Below are 18,334 nucleotides of genomic sequence, written 5' to 3'. Positions count from 1 at the left end.
TCCCCTGACAAGCACAGGGACTGCAAAAGCCCCGTTAGCTCTGCCTCTCATCTCCGCCTACAGCATCACTCCCGACAAATTGGATTCGGCGCCCACCCGAGACACGGAAAAATCCCGGCCCGGCCTCTGTACGGAGTGGGGCGGGGGCAGATCCCCAGGTGCCAGCCCCGTCTCGTCCCGTCGAGCGGCCCACTACGAGGTCGCTCAGCCCCTGACCCGCCTTTGCAAACCTCTGCTCCTCGGAGAAGAGTCCCCCTGGTGCCCCAGGAGCTCCCGGGTGCAGGGGACCGTACCGTCCGGGAGACTCGGTGTGTGTCAGCGGGATCGGGGGCCTTGAAGGGAAGGGTCTGCACCGGCAGTGACCGTGGGCAGCGCCGCGCGTTCGTCATCGCGCGGCCTCGGGCGCCGTCGGGCGGGACGGGACGCGGCTCACCGCTGCGCTCGGCGCCTCCCGCTGCCTCCTCGCCCTGCCCTCCCACCTGAGTCGGAGCCAAGGGCTTTTTATCGCCCGACGGTTCTATGTATCTGTCGACCACCGCTCCCCTTCCCTGCCCTGACAGGCCTCTCAGCCAGGCCAGAGTGACCGCAGCCGGCCCCGCCGACGCGGACGTGCCGCTCCCCTCTCGGCCCCGGGCTAGTGGCGCGACTTGGAGCAGGGCTTTTCCCTCCCGGAGGAGGCTTCTTACTTGCCCTGTCCTTTCCACTGCGACCGCCCCCGGGGGGTCAGCAGTCACCTTAGGGAGTTCGTCCTCCGTGAGGTAAACCTAGACGGCGGCCCGGGGAACGAGCGGGGCGGTGTTCCCAGCCGCCGTGAGGAGCGCCCGCACCCGCGGGGTATCGGGCCGAGCCGCTCCCGGACAAGCCAAGCCAACCAAGCCTGCGGCCTCTCCCCTCTGAAGGCCGCCGACAGTCCCGGCGCCGCAGCCAGGCTGTGCTCAGCCACAGCTACGTCTTACCTCGTCGGCTTGGGCGGTGCGGCGGGGCTGTCCTGCCCCGGCCGGGGCCGTTCTGTCCGACGCGGGGAGTGCCGCGGCGGCAGTGGGCTGGGAGGGTGTGCTGTCCCCGCGTCCCGGGAAGGTGTGCGGCCCCCGGCCCGCTGTTCTGAGCCGCAGCGTCCCTCTCCGGCCATCAGCTACGGCCTCGCTCCTAGTGTCCCGCTTGTGGCTCCTTTCGGTGACAGGATCGCAAGCGAAGCCCGTTTCGGTCATCAGGGCTGAGATTCCAGCGTTGGGAAAACTTCCTTTTCCATAGACGGAGGTTCTGAAACACCAGTGTGCGTTTGGCTCTCCCTGCTGCTGACAGGACACAGGGTTTGGTCATCTGTTTTGTGAGCGGCGACTTTCGGGTGCAGCGCCAGTTGGCCCCCAACCCCAGCTGCCCCTGAGCCCAGCCCGGTGAGCCGGGAGCTGGAGAAGCGCTCCGCTCCTGCCCCACTCTCGCTGCCCCGACAGGCCCCACAGTAACCAAGCAGCGTGCGGTGAGGCTGTATATGAATTATAAGGAGCACTGATGCCCGTAGCTCTCTGCTTCTATTTAGCATCCAATGCCAAGCTGTCCTAAAGCATTTTCTTTTTCTGTTGCCAATGCCACCCAGAAGTGCGTAACCTCTGCTGAATACTCTCTCCTTTTCAGCACGCGTGGCTGTGCACGGGAGCAAGGCTATTCCGGTTGTTTTAGGGCTCCGTGAGCAAATCTGTCGGAAGGGAGTTTTGTGCTGGGAAATGGAGCTGTCGGGCTGCGTGGACGTCTTCAGGCAAGGCTAATTCGGGTTTGGTGCCAGCCATGCCCACCATGATCTTCAGCTTCCCTGGAGTCTTGTAGGACGTCCTGCAGAAAAATGCTCACTTAAAGGGGGAATTCTCAAAGTTTCAAGGTTTTTTTTTTTGTTTATTTTGGTTTCTTTGTTTTTAAATTGCTGCCTATACTCATTACATGTCTCAAAAAGGGCCATCTCTATGACCCTCAAGAAGAAATTATCTGAAATGTAAATGTATCCAAATTCTACCAAACTGTCTTGATCTCAGAAAAAAAAATTGCAGTTCTCTGGGAACTGCAGTTGCCATGCCTTTTTTTATATTTAAAAATACAGATCTATGAACTATAAAAACATTACATAAGACTATTTCTGTAATTCATATGCAATAAGTGAGCCATAAAATTATTCTGATCCTTTGGGACATAAACCACTTCAATTTTCTAAATAGTCAGAGGGATTGTGTTTTTCCTCTTTCTTTGGCTAGTATTTGAAACCCGCCAAATACATTTTTCTTTTAGGTCTTCATCAGATTATCTTTCATGTTTTCTGTGAAGCACAGGAGCCCATGGCTCATCATGATATTATCCTAGTAAATATGGTTCACAGATGAAATTATAGGCCTGCTGAGGTCTGTGAGAATTTTGCTGTATATTTCAACAGAACCAGGTTTCCATCTAGTTGTTTTAAACAAGTTGCTTTGTGCTAAAAATTTCAGTAGTAACTTTCTGACTCTGTCTGGGAACTCACAGGGAAATTCTGTCTATGAACTGACATGTGGAGGTCCTTAATTTGCAGCAGAAAATGTATAAATTAAAAATTACATCTTATTTGTATGAAATAATAAACTTGAAAGCATATACATTTCCCTATCAATGGTTGCTAATACTGATCCACAAATTTCTTAATCTGTTTTAGATGATGAGATCTCAGCTCTAGATAATCCCCATATGAAGTGATATCAATGTTAGGGCACAATTCTGCTCCTATTTGAAGTCAAAAATAAAATTTCTTTTGGCTTTGTGATTAAGACTTTACAGATGATGAAAAGTGGAACTCAGCAGTGAAATATGGAAAGAATAGATTTTTTGAGTATTGAGTTACTATTAAAAAAAATATTAATTCTATTGTATCTCTCTGGAACTGAATGAAATAAGTGGGAATTGACTATGTTGGTTGTGGTCATCTGTTTGTTCAAAGGATTCTCAAATGAATTGTCAAAAGGATTTCTGGTTATGCCAGTGTAACATCCAGTACAGTGTCAAGTAATAAAAATTTTGCAGAAATTTGGAATATAAGCTTTTACAGCCTGATTCTCACAGCTTCTACCCAAGCTCTAGGGCTATTATTTCTGCAGAATTATGACAGTAGTGAGGAGAAAAAACATTTACTTCAGAGAGATTTCTCTTCAGTAAAACTTCGTGTATGGTGACGTTGATTTTAGTTACTTCTACTGTCCTCTTCTGTGCTCCTTTTTTTTTTTCAGTAATAAAAAGACCTTGTTTAAGAAACATTCACAACTTCTAACTCATAGATAGATGAACCACTTCACTTCCTAATGTAAGCAAAGGTGTCATCTTCTCTCATAAGCGAATGCATTGCCCTGGGACCAAAGGTGATGTAGGGTGCTTGCATTGCATTTTGACTGCTTTCCTTCCTGAGGCATACCACCTCATGTTCCTTTGTATTTTGCATTTAAAACCCTATCCTTTAAGCTTTTAATAAATGTTTAATAGCTTATTATTAGAAAAGCTTGAACTGCTGTGGGGATCTTGAAGTTCACACAGCCTCTTCTGTATTTAACCTGTATTTATCCCTAAATGACTGGATTAATTTTACTTTTAGAAGTGTTTTTTGGAAGTGACCATAACAAATGTTTCTGCTGAGTGGCTAATTTTCATTTGAATCACAACTTCTTTTATGAGAATGTAATGTAGCTTCCTTTCAGGCTGGAAATCAAATCAGTGAAAAATTACTTTCACCCCCCCCAGTTTAGGATTACATTGAAACACATGCTTGTGTTTCCTTAGGGTTAAGCACGTGGTTAATAAAGATGCATGAATCTGGGATACAGACCTTTCAGTTGTAAATATTATCATGAAATTCTCCCCAAATTCCCATCCCAAAGTACACTTCATTTTCATATGACTAGACCTTACTTGTGCCATCAATTGCACATCTATGGGGGAAAAAAAGGTGAAGCATCGTGCACCTCATCAGTTTTAAAAGTAAAAGTAGTCCAGGAATATGCATGCTCATGAAACCTCAACTAAGTTGTGGGACACTAAACAAACACCTGAAGTTTTCTGGCACTGCTTATTAACTAGCAATTTATTTTCATTTGCATGCAATTACTTTCTTTTTTTCTTTTATGGCTCTGGCACCATGTTGAGCAAATAAGTACATATTATAATACCGTATAATAGAGCATGGGTATACAGTCACCAGAGAAGTAGGAATAGTTTTGAAAGAAATCATTCTAGTCTCCTGAGAAAATAAGCACTGGTTTATAAGCCTTTTTAAAAAATATTTTTAAAGCAAAATTAAAATGAAACATGTTTAAATAACATTCAGGCTGTAATAGAAATGAGGAAAAAGCAGCAAATGTGAAGTCTGGGCAGATATTTGTGAAGTCTGGTTATTAAAATTGTGTGTTCCATATCATATTTCATTTAGATATTAAAAGCAACCCTTCCAAATTGTCTGTTGGAGTCAGCAATAGTGTCATTCTTACACCCCTTGCTTGAAGCCTGAAGCTTCTGACAAGCATAGGACATGCTGGTACATAAATATAAATGAATAAAATGAATGCATATATTTATGATACATATTGTGAGCTCTAGGAGCTCTAAAAATCTGTAGACAAAGACTTAAAAGCAACTCCCTGAGTATAATGGAACACCCCTATGATACATTTCCACTTCAGAAATTCCTTTCCCAATCCATTTGATGAGAAATGCTTTTCGAACAGCATAACATTTATTTTCTCCATGCGACTGGAAAGATCTAGTAAATGAGAAATTAGCGGTTATCTTTTATAGCAAATGGTACTGACCCTGAGCCTCTGCTGAGTCTCTAGGTGGCCCTCACAGCACTGGCATTTGGCTGCTTTCCTGCCTAGTTGTGTGGTCTCAGGCAGAGCGGATAAAGCCGTCCAGGACAGTGCCCTTGGTTTTGTATGTTTCCTGGGTAGTAACACAAGCAGGATTCTTCAGCTCAAAAACTAATTTTTTCCATACAGATAAAATGAGTCTAATAAGGGATACAACTGCAGCATTCCAAGCAGGTAGAAGACACTGACTCCCTCAGGGTTTTTTCCACAGTTCTTCGCCTTTTTAATGCCTGTACTCCTTCACAGTTTTAGAGTTTTACAGGTTGGGGTGTTTTTGTAAGTAGTTGCTCTTTTCTAGTGGCTTTTTCCAAGCTCCCATGGGGAGGGTCCCTCAGAGATTCCTTCATCTGTCTGTCTTGCTACCATATCCCTGGCTTTCAGAAAAACTCAGAGACCACAATACATTTTGAAGGGGGAAGTGTAACAGCTGACTGCTGGGCTGACTGCTGTCTTGAGCTGACTGAACAGCCTAAAGAACTCAGAGCTTTGGGAAGAGGACAAAAGTGGAATAAGGGAGGTAAAAAAGGTTGTTGCTATGCTATTAATTAGGTTGGAGCAGGCATGCAGCTTTGAAGGATCTGATCATCTCCACTTAACAGCACTTCTTGAAGTGGTCTTTTTATTGTGTGCACAAACTCTATGATATTTAAGCTCATATATGAAACTCTGTCATCCTATGTCCTTTCAATATCATCCTGCATATAATGAATAAAACTCAGAGGTCTTAAAAATTCTTAACACTTGGATTGCATCTGTATTACTTCTGTCAAGGATTCAGGGTAATGTGCGAGAAGGTGTAGTTTGAAATTATTGATGCATCTGTTTTAAACTATACCTAAATATTCTTTCATTTTAGTTACCTCACTTATTGCATATCTCAGCTTAAGCATTATTACACGCAGGTGCATCGGTCCCCTTTAGAGGTGCAGAGTGACAGATCTTGGGATGGTGTAATTCAGGCAACATGTGGATACAGCATACACATTATATACTGGATGTATACTATGCAAGAAGCTGTACAAAGCAAGTCCAACTAAGGAACACATAGCTAGACTAGGTCTGCTGAGTCAAAAACTTTAGTCCTCTGATATAGTAGATAGCTGTGTCATAATAATAAATCCTTGTGTAATGTAAAATTTATTCTTCCACCATTATAAGTCAGGAGCAATCTTCCTAATGTCAGTGAGCTATAAGAAGGGAAAGAGAACTAGGGTAATATACATGGGGAAAAGATCTGGAAAAAGATGGAGGGTACACAAAATAAAATTATGTTTGGACTTACTTTAGCCTCTGACTTTTAATCACTATTTGAAAGCTTTTATCACTTGGTAATTTGGAAACATCTGTCCAGCTGGTTGAGTCTGAATGCTTATCTTTTTATAAGTGTGTGTGTACACACAGTTCTTTTATGGAACTGAAAATTTACTGCATATCTGGCTTCTGTTGATATATGAAATCCACAACTGTGCTTTATTTCCTCAACTTCCTTCATACAGGATGGTCCGCACACTGTATGCCATCGGTGCCTTGTTTCTTTTGATGGGATTTCTGCTTCCAGCAGTGGAAGGGAGAAAGAGGAATCGTGGATCTCAAGGTGCTATCCCTCCTCCTGACAAAGATCAGCCCAATGATTCAGAGCAAATGCAGACACAACAGCAGTCAGGTTCCAGGCATCGAGAACGAGGAAAAGGCACCTCAATGCCTGCTGAAGAGGTGCTGGAATCCAGTCAGGAGGCTTTGCACATCACTGAGCGCAAATACTTAAAGCGGGATTGGTGTAAAACTCAACCCCTCAAACAAACTATCCACGAGGAAGGCTGCAACAGTCGTACCATTATCAACAGGTTCTGCTATGGCCAGTGCAATTCCTTCTACATCCCCAGGCATGTCCGTAAAGAAGAAGGTTCCTTCCAGTCTTGTTCCTTCTGTAAGCCCAAGAAATTCACCACCATGACTGTTACACTCAATTGCCCTGAGCTTCAGCCCCCAAGAAAGAAGAAAAGAATCACCCGAGTCAAGGAATGCCGGTGTATATCTATTGACCTGGACTAAACTGAGACAAAAGTTGCAATTGCACTCTAACTGTACTCAATCATTGCCAGCGTGAGAGTGAGTGGCATGAACTAGCATACCTTCAAGGCTGGACAAAACTGAAAGGGACCTAGTGAATTACCTAAAACCAGCAAAAACCCTCCAAAGAGAAAGAAAAAATTGATGTAAGGAAAGGGCATGCATGTGTGTGTGTGTAAGGGAGAAAATGGATATGTATAAGCAAATATCTCAATGTTCACTAAAAAAAAAAAAAATTAACAGGGGTATGAAATATTGAAAAAATGCTATTTACTCACAATCATGAATTAGGGTTCCTAGCGTATATCCACATTTTTGTGGCTTGCTGGGAAAGTGGAGCTGTGGGTTTTGTGAATGTTCACCTTTTGTGCTATTTGCTTTTACTGTATTACATGAAACATCAAAGTGAGAGGACAATACGTTTGAAAGCATGAATCTATTCTTATATACAAAATAGACAAAATGCAGTTTAAAGTGTAGCAAAGCCATCACTGAAAATAGCAGCCATGTCAAGAGTTTGTAACATGCTTCTTCAGAAAAATAGCTGTAATCCAAAAGCCATGTCTGGGGAACAATGGGGGGATGTGGTAGTGTTGAAAAGTCACTATAGGTGGATGGAAAACAGAGCTACATCAGCTTAGAAAGAAAAAGGCCAAAGCAAGTAGTCAGGGAGAGTACAAAAGGGAGTAGAAAAAGGAAAGATACACAAATAGGAAGACACAGAGGAAGAGATATTGTCTTCTGTTTATGTTTTGCTTTAATTTATATACCTAGTCATATATTACATAAATTAAAAAGAAACTATATACAAGGCTATAAATATACTTCTGAATTCTAATGGTTCTCTAAACCAATCAAACCCCACTCTTATGCTACTAGATTCATTTGATGTCTTGTATTTCTGATATCAGTTATTCTTCATATCTACATATATATGTATATGCAGTATCTTTTAGTCAGTGATATCTATACATACATGCAATGAGTATGCATACTTCAGTGTGTGTATCCAAACTCCTTCTCTTTTTCACACACAGACATAAAAAACACATAACCACAGCACAAAAATCTTGCTAACCCAGATCAAGTACAGAATGGCAGTAATTTAATACATAAAGAGCAAAGCAAAAATTAAAACAAGCATCATGTGACTTCAAATGCAATAACCACACAAGAGACAAAAGACACGACATTCATGACTAGTAAACATTGCATTGTTATTGTTATTTTAGCTTTGCCACAGGCATGCAGTTTGTTGAAACAGAGATGCAGAACTTTGCCAGCAATAATTTTCTTTTTATATCTTTTGCCACAGACTTGCATTTAAACTGGATTTGGAGTAAGTACAGAAAATTTCCTGAAAATTGAGGGCTAACTGACCCTCTCATTTGGGGGAAAGAAAACATAGAAGGGGATGCACTGCTTCCGACAGCTCGATGACTCTCACCTGTGAGGTTATCCTGCCTTTTCTTTCCTTCAGGATTAGAAGCTTAAACTTGATCAGGGGGTTTTGTAAGAGCACAGAAGGCCCTGCAAAAGAAGTTGGTTTAGCGGGGTGTGTTCTGGGCCATTGGACCAGAAAGGCAGCCCTTCCATGCATGTAGCCCTTGCTTTCCCATGTGCTTAATGGGAAGCCTGGCAGTTGTCTCCCTGGCAGCATCTCACACCACATGGTGTGCAGACTGCTCCTGCTGTCCTGGGTGCTGCCTTTGCAAGGGCACTTTCAGGCCAGGTGCTGAAGAGCTTACAGGGTGCTGCAACCTCCCTGCCTGTGCTGTGCCTGTCCCTGTGCCTGTGCCTGCAGGGCCTCGGCAGCTGATCCTGTCCAGTGGGTGCCGAAGTAAAGGAGTGTTCCTGTGTGAGAGTCAGCACCGGGCCTGAAAGCAACCCTGACCTCACTGATATGAGTGAAATGGGAGTTAGGTCCTCACTTACTGTATGAAGAGTCATTGATAGTTCAGAACTAGGTTTCCCCACCCAGTAGCAACATTTTCCAGTATCCACTATCTGCATAACTGTTCTCTCTCACATCAGATGCCTCTCTCTCAGCCACAAGGTGATTATTTTGACACCATTTCTTGCCATTGAATGCTGAGGAAGACAATTCCACCCTTAGTAACATGTCCAAAGGGAAAAATATACAATGAGTCACAAGTCACAGATTCATCCTGTTTGGACTCATTATATTAGTTGTCCCACCTGTTATACAGTGCATCAGGTGATATCCTGCATCTCTAGAATTAATCTATTTTTACTTTAAAATCCACTGCTGTGTAGGCTGCGTTTGTAAGATGAAGAGATTGCAACTCACTGATTGATATTATAAAAATGCATTTCATTCGGTGTACTCTCACTCAGCAGGTTTGACACATTTCTTCATGGATTTTAGAATCCAATTTTAAAATCTGGAATTATAGGAGGTAGATTTCCACTGTGTGGAATGTGAATAGTTAAACAGAAAGATACAGATATTTAATGTTATTATTAATACAAATTCTCTTTCACTGATAATAGGCAGGGATTGTTTTCCTTTAAATTACTTGTTTGATTTTTATTTTTTTTCAGAGGAAAGGGCCAACCTCAGTCATGGCTGAAAGTTTTGGAGTAGCTTAGGTTTCTGTCCAAGAAATGGGAACACCTTAAGAATGAATTTTTTCTTCATGTAAATTTGACAGCAGAATTCCCATTGTCTTTGACAGGGACGGCTATGTCCCTATACTCTTAGCTGTTAAGCAAAGCTTCAAACATTATTGTCTCCTTTATTTAAGATTAGGCTAGCATTCTGAAGGAAAATTGATAAAAGTATTCAAAATCCTTATGCTCCAAAACCGCCTGTGCATAGATCATGACAGAACTCCCCTTGAGGCAGATCCTTCCCTCCCCCATGTAAATTTTATACAAAGAACTTTTATGAATTGCTAGTTATTGCCTGAGAGTAAGAAAGTTCTGCTAACTTACAATTATACTAGATATTTAATATCAACCACAATATGTATTTAAATGTCTGCTTTATTCTAAAAACAATGGACTATATAACCTAAGGCTGGAGTATTTTCATGCTCAGTCTCACAAAGCAAAACTTGGTTTAAATGAAGTTTTAATTATTTTGTAACTGAATAGAATTGGAGGTTTTTTTTCCCAGCATTTTGTACGTCATTTTAACTACTAGTAACAAATAAATAAAATATCTTCTCTAGCCCGTGTCTATTGTTGTTTTTTTTTTTTTCTTTCTTCCTTAAGTTTCCAGCTCTTTCTGGATCTGTTGTACTTTACTCTGACTTCTGTGGTTTCTTCTAATTATAAAGGGGTTTACATTATGACAGCGAGACACAGAGACAAGCAATGGCACCATCATTCAATATGGCTACTTCAATGAGGTTTTTAAATGAGATCTGTCACTTCCCCCTCACCCTTCCACAGTTTATAGAAGGAAAATCTCAATCTTAACTCACACTTTCCCCCTTGTAAACCATATAGTGACAGTTCAAAATATAAATCAGTCTTGAATTGTTGGAGTGTAAGTTGGAGTCGGCATGCCTGCCTTACACCACATCTCAGTTTTATGTCTAGCTAGCAGTTTAGTCCTACCTTTAGGAAAAAGAGTAAGGAACACCTTTACAATACAGCACGTTACAAGTTGCAAATAGGGACAGAGGAGATGAAAAACAATTATAAAAGAGAACAGGAAGATTTGCCCCTGCTGGCAGCATTGGCACAAGGCCAGGGTTGAGGAAGGACTGCAACTAGAGAGAACAGGTTTCTTCAAACTTTCTATATCACCGGTGGGAAACAGGCAGTAGTGATATAAATTTTAACTCTCCAGCCTGCCACCTTGCCAGACCTGTGATGGACTGGGTTGGGGCAGGGCAGAGCTCGATGCAGTGCTGCCATCTCCAGTAGCGGTGGCATTGGCTGCCCTTGTGATGCCAGCTGCTTTGCTAGGGACTGCCATCCTGTTGAACCAGGCTGAGAACCTCCTCTGATTTCATGTGAACCTCTGAGCAGTGATACAGGCCTAGTAATTTTCAGACTTACACCTTTTAGTTCAAAAAAATGAGTGACATAGTCAGATACACAGTTATATGGGGGAACAACATGCAGTGTTTTCCTGTGACACAAAAAGCAACAACTAGAGAAAAAAGGTCAGATGCCCCATTTCCAGCTCTGAAAAGCTGGGTGCTGGTAAGATCCAGTGTGTTCTTCCCTGACACAACAAAGGAGCTGAACAGTCCAGTAGTACTGCTTGTCTGGGGACTTCTAAAGGTTTTTTAGTTTAGTCTTCCTTCTCTTCTAGTATTTTTGTGCTTCTAAAACTTACTGAAAAGATAATAACATTAGCTAATACTCATTATTTTTAGAAGGTGATTGACTTTTTCTGGTTGAGATATAGGCACAGCTGAGTAGAATGTTTCCTTGAAAAGATGTGCATATATATCTTTATCTGAATATTTTAAACAGAGAAAAACCTTGTGGCCTTACCTTTGTAGTACTCTGTAGTACCATGGTCTTATTATTTACACGCTAACAAGCTCAGACATTCATTAAATTTCATATTTGTCCTACATACCAGCTTTGAATTAATGATACTTCCACTGTGAAGTCCCATGGGCTTTACAGATAATTACGCTGATCCAAAGAAGATAACAGAGAGAGAATTCACACACCTTAATCTGCTTCTAGGGATGCAGATAGAAATGACTATTCTTCTCTCTCTCCCCAGTGAGATAGGCTAGATTTCTGTGTGTGCCATGCAGTTGATTCACACATGCGTTGTAGGACTGAGGCATCAGGAGAATGTTAGATTTGCTAAGCACGTGTGCACATCTGAGCAGCAGATGCACACAGTAGGTATAGTGTGGCCTGGATGGGTCAGTGGGACAGATGGCATCGTGGCTCTGCTCCAGCTGCCTGTCAGCAGTGGTTCCTGGCTGGGAAGAGGGACATTGCATTTGCAAAAACAACGTGGTAACTTCACCTTGTAATTTACCTTCTTCTGAGTAGAGGAAAAAAATAAAAAAATGAGAGCAATTAGAATTGCACCCTTGGGGACTGATGTTCCTTTTCCAGCGTACAGGAGTAAACAGAGTTTTTAGTTTCAAAAGGTTTCCTGAAGGAGAACAACCAAGTCAGTGGCAGAAGACTGAGAAGTCCTGTTTGCTTAACAAAATTATGCCTTTGCACACTCTTCCTTTGCATTTTAAAACACTTAGATCCTATTCACTCCAAATAACTCAAACCTGCCTTAGAAATTACTTCATTAATTACTGAGATACAACAGTCAATATCGGCAGAAGAAGGCCCAATATTTTTTCTGAGTCATGCTGCTTGCTTGGATGGTTGCACTAACTAAAGTTCTGAATACTTCTGAAGGTGATAGTTGCATCATTTAAAATTTCATGGAGTGAAAAATTAATGTGTATTTGGATTTAGGCAAAACAATTAAGATATTTTTAATACCCATCAGCTCTTGGCCTTAAGGTATCAAAAATATTAATCATAATAAGATTCAGACACCTTGTTTTATTTTTTTAATCAGCTGAGACCGAAACCAGAACTTCACAGCAATGCACAGATATCACAAGGCATCCCAGCGCAGATTTTTGATACTACCTTGTAATGTAGCTTCAGAAAAACATCTGAAGCCTGTCTTCACTGCCTGCCTGAAAATGTAGCTGATGACTCTAAGGTGCTCTTTGACAATGTGTGACTTCTGGCTGCCTGAATTCCTTCTCTAGCTTTCGTGGGTCTGGATGGAGGAGTACAGAAATTTTAACTGTCACTTGCTCCCTTTCTTAATATTTTCTAAGAGTCTTGAAAATAAAATTTATAATTGGCTTTTTTTGAATGATCAAAGAGAAAGATACAAGGATTAAATTCTATACTGACATAAAATATGCTTGTTTGAGATCACATTAAAACCCCCCAAACTTCTAGGTTGTGATAAGTAATAACTTCTTGCTGTGATACAAAAGTAAATCACATAGCTTGGGGATGGATCAAATAGAGAAATTACACTGACTCACAATTAATGTTCTGCAAAGAAAATTTGAATTCCTATGTTTGCATTTCTTTTTTAAAGAATGCCTCGTGGAAAAAGTCATATTCTAATTCATATTACAAGAGAGCAAAAGAAAAATGGTTAAAAAATATCTCTCTCTAGAATATTTGAGAGCTATATCTTATCCTTCTGCCTAGTAATATCCATAAAGTTTCCAGCAATAAAGCAATTGGAAAAATTAATGTGTCGGTTACAGCTCATCTGGGACAGAACACCCCAATTCATTAATCATAATTTTATAGTTATTGCAGGGCATCACTACTGAGCACTGTTGAGATTGTTTGATTCATATAATGACGAATTTGCAGACCTTAATATTGTTTTTCTTTAAATTCAACTTTTGTATTTTCTGTATTTAAGAAAAAAGACATATTCTCAATCTTAGCTCTGTATTAATGTATACTTATATAGAGACAATTAAAAAATTGTGCTAAATAGATGTAACATAAATGTATTTATCTCTTTAAACAAAGGTATCAAAACCCTAGGTTCACATTAGATATATTTAAAAGTCTGAAAAATGTATATTGGATAAGATTATACATAAAAGTATTGGCCACTGAGCCAAGCTTCTTAACTACACACTTTAAGAGTGATTAATATGGAATAAAGCCAACAATGACACTAGTTACAATAGTAGTCAAGAAGAATTTATTTTTCAAGGATGGAGACAGAGTTGTGTGTACTTGGTAAAGTTTATTTCTAGAGAATTACACTTAATGGCAAAGATAAAGTCTTGCTGAACTTCTTTCTTTAAGACCTGAAGGACCTTGAATGTTCCTTCGGAAACAGATGTTCAAGAGGAACATGATTTCTATTTTTGTTGTTAATTTGTTTCAACTTCAAATGAATGAAGCGGCTAGAATTCGGGTGTTAAATTAGATTTAGCAAATAAAAAGGAGAAAGAAAACTATGTGTACAATGGAACGGACTTATTGAATGGATCTAAATCCTATGGTAGGTAATTTGATCTAATTTTTGCAGAAAGGCAAATGCCAGATGTTTGCTCCACTTTGATCTTAATAACACTTTAGGCTGCAGACAATAAGATTGGTTTAAAATTTATTGTCTCTTTGATTTCTTCATTCTAATGCTTTTTAAATTCTTTACACAAGACAGATCTATATATAGGCAACTCGGGTGGCATCAGAAGCACTGTATACTTAAGACATTCTTGAAAACCTCAGTATGGAACAGTGTTTGCTGTTTTATGCATCAAAACAAAGCCAGATTTTATACAAGCAACATTCAATTTTCATTTTATTATAATGTCTCTTTTTATTTTGCATATGATGTTCTGACTGTCGCATCTGTGCCACAGCTCCTTATGCTTTTATCTTTCAATAACCTTATTAAAAGTCAAGACAATATATTAAATCAACATTAAGCAGCAGGAGTTGAAAGTTAAGCTAATCCATTCCTTTGCACTGGGAGTATAATCTGTGTGGATCTCTAATTTCACCATTGAGTTGCTTTTAGGATTCTATTGTACAGAATATGCTTTTTAAAAGGAGAGCTGCTGCTGAAGACACTAGTAAAAGCCTCTGAGAAATCATAACATCCAAGAGGTGTTCAACTTGCCTTCAGTTTGCATCTTCACATTCAAGGAGGCCATTGCTCTGTGAATGTGTACTGAACTCATCTTACAGCTGTTTTTTAAGTGGTGTCAGGTTTCTAGCAGAGTATCTTGTATATTCACTATTACTGAGAAATGATGAAAAGCAAGTGAGACAGAACAAACAGTAGAGCAAGAACAATGATTAAAAAGAAACAAATAAAAAAATCCTGGTGTACACCCTGAATGTCTTATCATGATTCTCTGGCACAGTTCGGAGCCATCTGTCCCTTAGATCCATGCATGATGTCTGAACAATTGCTTTTATTCTGCTCAGCCCAGTAGTCTGAAAGTTCAAAAAGTCAGAGTCAGTTTTCCTCTGAAGGAAACTCTGAATTTTATCTGGTGATGAAACTCCCATCACTCAGCCAACTGAGAGAAGAGCTACTCTGACAGGTCTTCTTAAACAGTCAGCATTGATGGACTATCAGAAGTTGGCAGCCTCCTTACTCCTGTACCACCAAGTTTAGTTCTTTCAACAAACTCCTTTGCAAACCAAAAGAAAAATTCCTTCCTTCAGAGCCAAATATTTTAGTTTATTACCAGGGACAAAATATTATGCACACATGCATAGAAGTAAATATTCTCTTTCTATCACATAAGCATGATAAGTGAGAAGACTTGCAATCACTTCACCTCAAGAGAGAAGCTGGGTAAAGCAAAAGACTCTTCCCATGAGAATTGTTCAAATGCATCTTCACATCTTTTCTTCCTTATCTTTGCTATATCTCCAGAGTAAAAACATCTTTGTTTATCACTATTACATTGGAATACTGTTTGCATAATTCCAAATTTGATTTGATTTCAAATCATTGCAGAAGCAGTGATTTCCTAAAAAGGCACTGGTTTCCTAAAAAGGTGTGATGTTTTGGGACTGAAAATCTTTTGCAACACTAGCTTTTGTGCATCATAGTTGAAAAGTGTACAAATGCTACCCAATGAAATTTAATGGAAGCCATACAAGGAAAGATTTTAGCCTCAACATTTATCTTTACCAACACACGGAACCCCCTTGATCTGTTTTACTGTTGGTGAAAAAAGAAGGTAGTGTCTATTTCACAGGAGAGGATAGGAAGTAACAGTCAGTGTGATGGATGGTGGAAAGAAATAGAGGGCAAGGGGAAAGAAATATGAGCATCAAGTACTGATCTCAAAGATGAGGTCTAGTCTGCTGTCAGAATGTATATAAATAGCTTATTAATAACAGGAGAGATGTATTGGCATTAGTGTGAAAGGAGTGTAGTCAGTTTGTATTGCATTGTCAGAAGTAAGCCATCTGGGTAGAGTACAGTTTATATTTGTTAGATATAAATAGACTACATCAGTAGAAATCCAGCACAGATCAATTCTTGTAAAAATATTCACTTACTTCAAGGCATTTATCCAGCAGATGACACTGCAGTAATCTCTACTATCATTATCAAATCTGTTACATTCACTTACAGGGGGGCATAGCTGTACATCAGCATGACATAGAAATCCCAGAGAAGTTTTAACCTCATGAACTTTTTTACAAGTAATAATTTAATTTCAAAAGCTGGAAGTTTATCCTTTAATTAGCATCAGTCGATGGGTGAAACAAACTCTGCTTTCTCCCACAGGGAAAAACAGTTACCAGGGAAATCTTTCAATCTTCTGTAACAATTATACCACATCATTGCTAAGCACACCAACACTGAGGATGATGTCCTATTCTTTCCCCGGTTCTCTTCCACTTAACCTGTCAGTCCCAACAGCAGCTTAGCTTCCATCTGGGGCTGGTACATTGGGGAAAGGAAGACCAAAATTACTTGGTGAGGTGACACTGAGGAGAGAGTTTATGCTCAGGGGAACCCCTGCAAAGTGAGGTTTGGTGCTACTTGCATCTTGCTTGCAAGAGAATGGATTCAGAGAGGCATGCAATATCAGAGATATGTCTGCAGGGCACCCTTGACACACGGTCAACAGCTTGCTGGTGAAATGTCTCACTATCAATGCCAGTACAACCAACGTCTCCTGGGAAGCAATCTGGTTTATTGCTACATGCAAGATTTTTTTGTGATGCTTAAGGAATGCTTCATTTGATGTTGCAGGTCTTGCTTGATTTAAACTCCTATGTTTCATCAGTGATTTGCAGTAAGTACGTTTTTCTTTGATTTATTATTTCTTTTCCAAATGAAACTAGTATTGAGCAATACTGATTAGTTTCAGTTCTGGATTTTTCAGATTTCAAAGGTTTAATTAATTCAATTTACTGCTGAACAACATACTGCCTGATAGCTATGGAAATAGGATCTCCAGTCTGTGGATTGTGCCTCTAAGAATAAACTAATCATAGAGTCCATTCAAGTGAAATGCTACATAGCAGCTAAAGACTGCAGCCTTTCCTCAGGACTCATTGTTGGTACAATGATGTGAACTATATCTACAGTATTCATTCAGGTCAAAATAGCCTGGAAGCTGGGGTGGCAGCTCTAAATGTTCCAGCTTCAGCCTTAGTCTGTTTGGCTTTGCACAAAACCCTAACCTTACAGCGCAACCTCAGACAGGACTAGTTTTATGCAGAGGATGCAAGCTGCCAAAGCTTATACCTAGGGCTGTGTTTGACTTTCACAATGTAAGACCTGGAGTGCACATTCCCTCTGAGTTGGAATCGGATGTTACACCCTGAGGCACAGGTCAGCATGTCCGTCATGCATAGATGAGACCGTCTGCACCTCTCGGTTGGAGAGGGATGTTATTTTCTTAAGGAGCAGGATGTTATTCCTAGAGGTCTGCCCCTTGGTAGGGTCAAGAGTAATATTTTATGGATAATGTTTATGATTAATTTTGGCTGTGGCCTTTCCTTTCAGAATTTGTATGGTGTCAGTTCAAGCTGGTAAGGGGAATGCTTGACAAGGTTAAGGCGTGAACCGTATGCTCACTTTTCCTTCCAAAGTAAATACTACAACAACAATGCACATGGGAACCAAGCAGCACATTCCTAAATCAAACCAGAAGACTCATACAGGGAACTAAAATACTAGGGTCCAAGAGGGTGGGTTTTCCCTTTTTGTTTTTTCAGTCCAAAGGATACATTTTCAGAAAGATGCCTTGGGAATTAGCTCTACAAAATCCCAGGAGCAAAAAGGGCAGTTTGGCATCAGGTTTCTTGTGCTCACACTACTTAAAATTAATATACTTTGCCTCTGTTCTCTAAAAAAATCTGCTAAAGTAAGGTGAATACTTCTTAGCTGTTCAATGCTGCTTTAAGGAAAGGACACACTAGCATCAGTGTGATGCAAGTTTACATAGACTCTTGCTTTTGGAAAATATCCTGATTATCTGCCTGACTGCGAATAGGATCTTTAGATTCATATGTAAGTTGCTCTCTTTTTAAGAATCTAAACTCTTTTCTCAGCTTCTGGAAACTGTATTCCCTTCACGTTTTTTCTTAATATATTAGTTTCACAATAGGCTTGCAGGTCAATTTGGTTTGATATTTTAGAAGACACTTAAGACCAGAAGAGATGGGAAACTTCTTTTAAAATCTCAAGGTGTTCTTTTTGCTGGGACATAGTGTTGGGTCCCACAACTTGCTTTCTGTGTCAGTGCCACTAGAGAGTAATGAGTAGAAAGAAGTATTCTTGTGATATTGTGAAAACTTCCAAAAAGATACTACTGTATGTAAGCAATTAAGATGACAATTTCAATAGTGTGTGCATGAAGCAGAAAACCATCTTGGATCTGCATCACCATTTTGGAGTG

The 18,334-nt window shown here is 40.4% G+C and overlaps 1 protein-coding gene across 1 annotated transcript; it reads left to right on the top strand.

Moving 5' to 3' along the window:
• Positions 1 to 1,595: 1,595 nt before the first annotated feature.
• GREM1 (gremlin 1, DAN family BMP antagonist) lies at positions 1,596 to 10,122 on the top strand. The gene is made up of 2 exons (XM_018082240.1): positions 1,596 to 1,873; positions 6,362 to 10,122. The coding sequence occupies exon 2, from the start codon at positions 6,363 to 6,365 to the stop codon at positions 6,915 to 6,917; it is 555 nt and encodes a 184-aa protein (XP_017937729.1). The 5' UTR covers positions 1,596 to 1,873; position 6,362; the 3' UTR covers positions 6,918 to 10,122.
• The last annotated feature ends 8,212 nt before the right edge of the window (positions 10,123 to 18,334 follow it).

Source organism: Manacus vitellinus, unplaced genomic scaffold (genome assembly GCF_001715985.3).
Source record: "Manacus vitellinus isolate BGI_N305 unplaced genomic scaffold, ASM171598v3 scaffold_6_pilon, whole genome shotgun sequence".
Taxonomy (NCBI): Eukaryota; Metazoa; Chordata; class Aves; order Passeriformes; family Pipridae; genus Manacus; species Manacus vitellinus.
This window is presented reverse-complemented; position numbering and strand designations above follow the sequence as displayed.

Coding starts and splice junctions, on each gene's coding strand:
- GREM1 (XM_018082240.1), top strand. CDS start 6,363: ATGGTCCGCACACTGTATGCCATCGGTGCCTTGTTTCTTTTGATGGGA.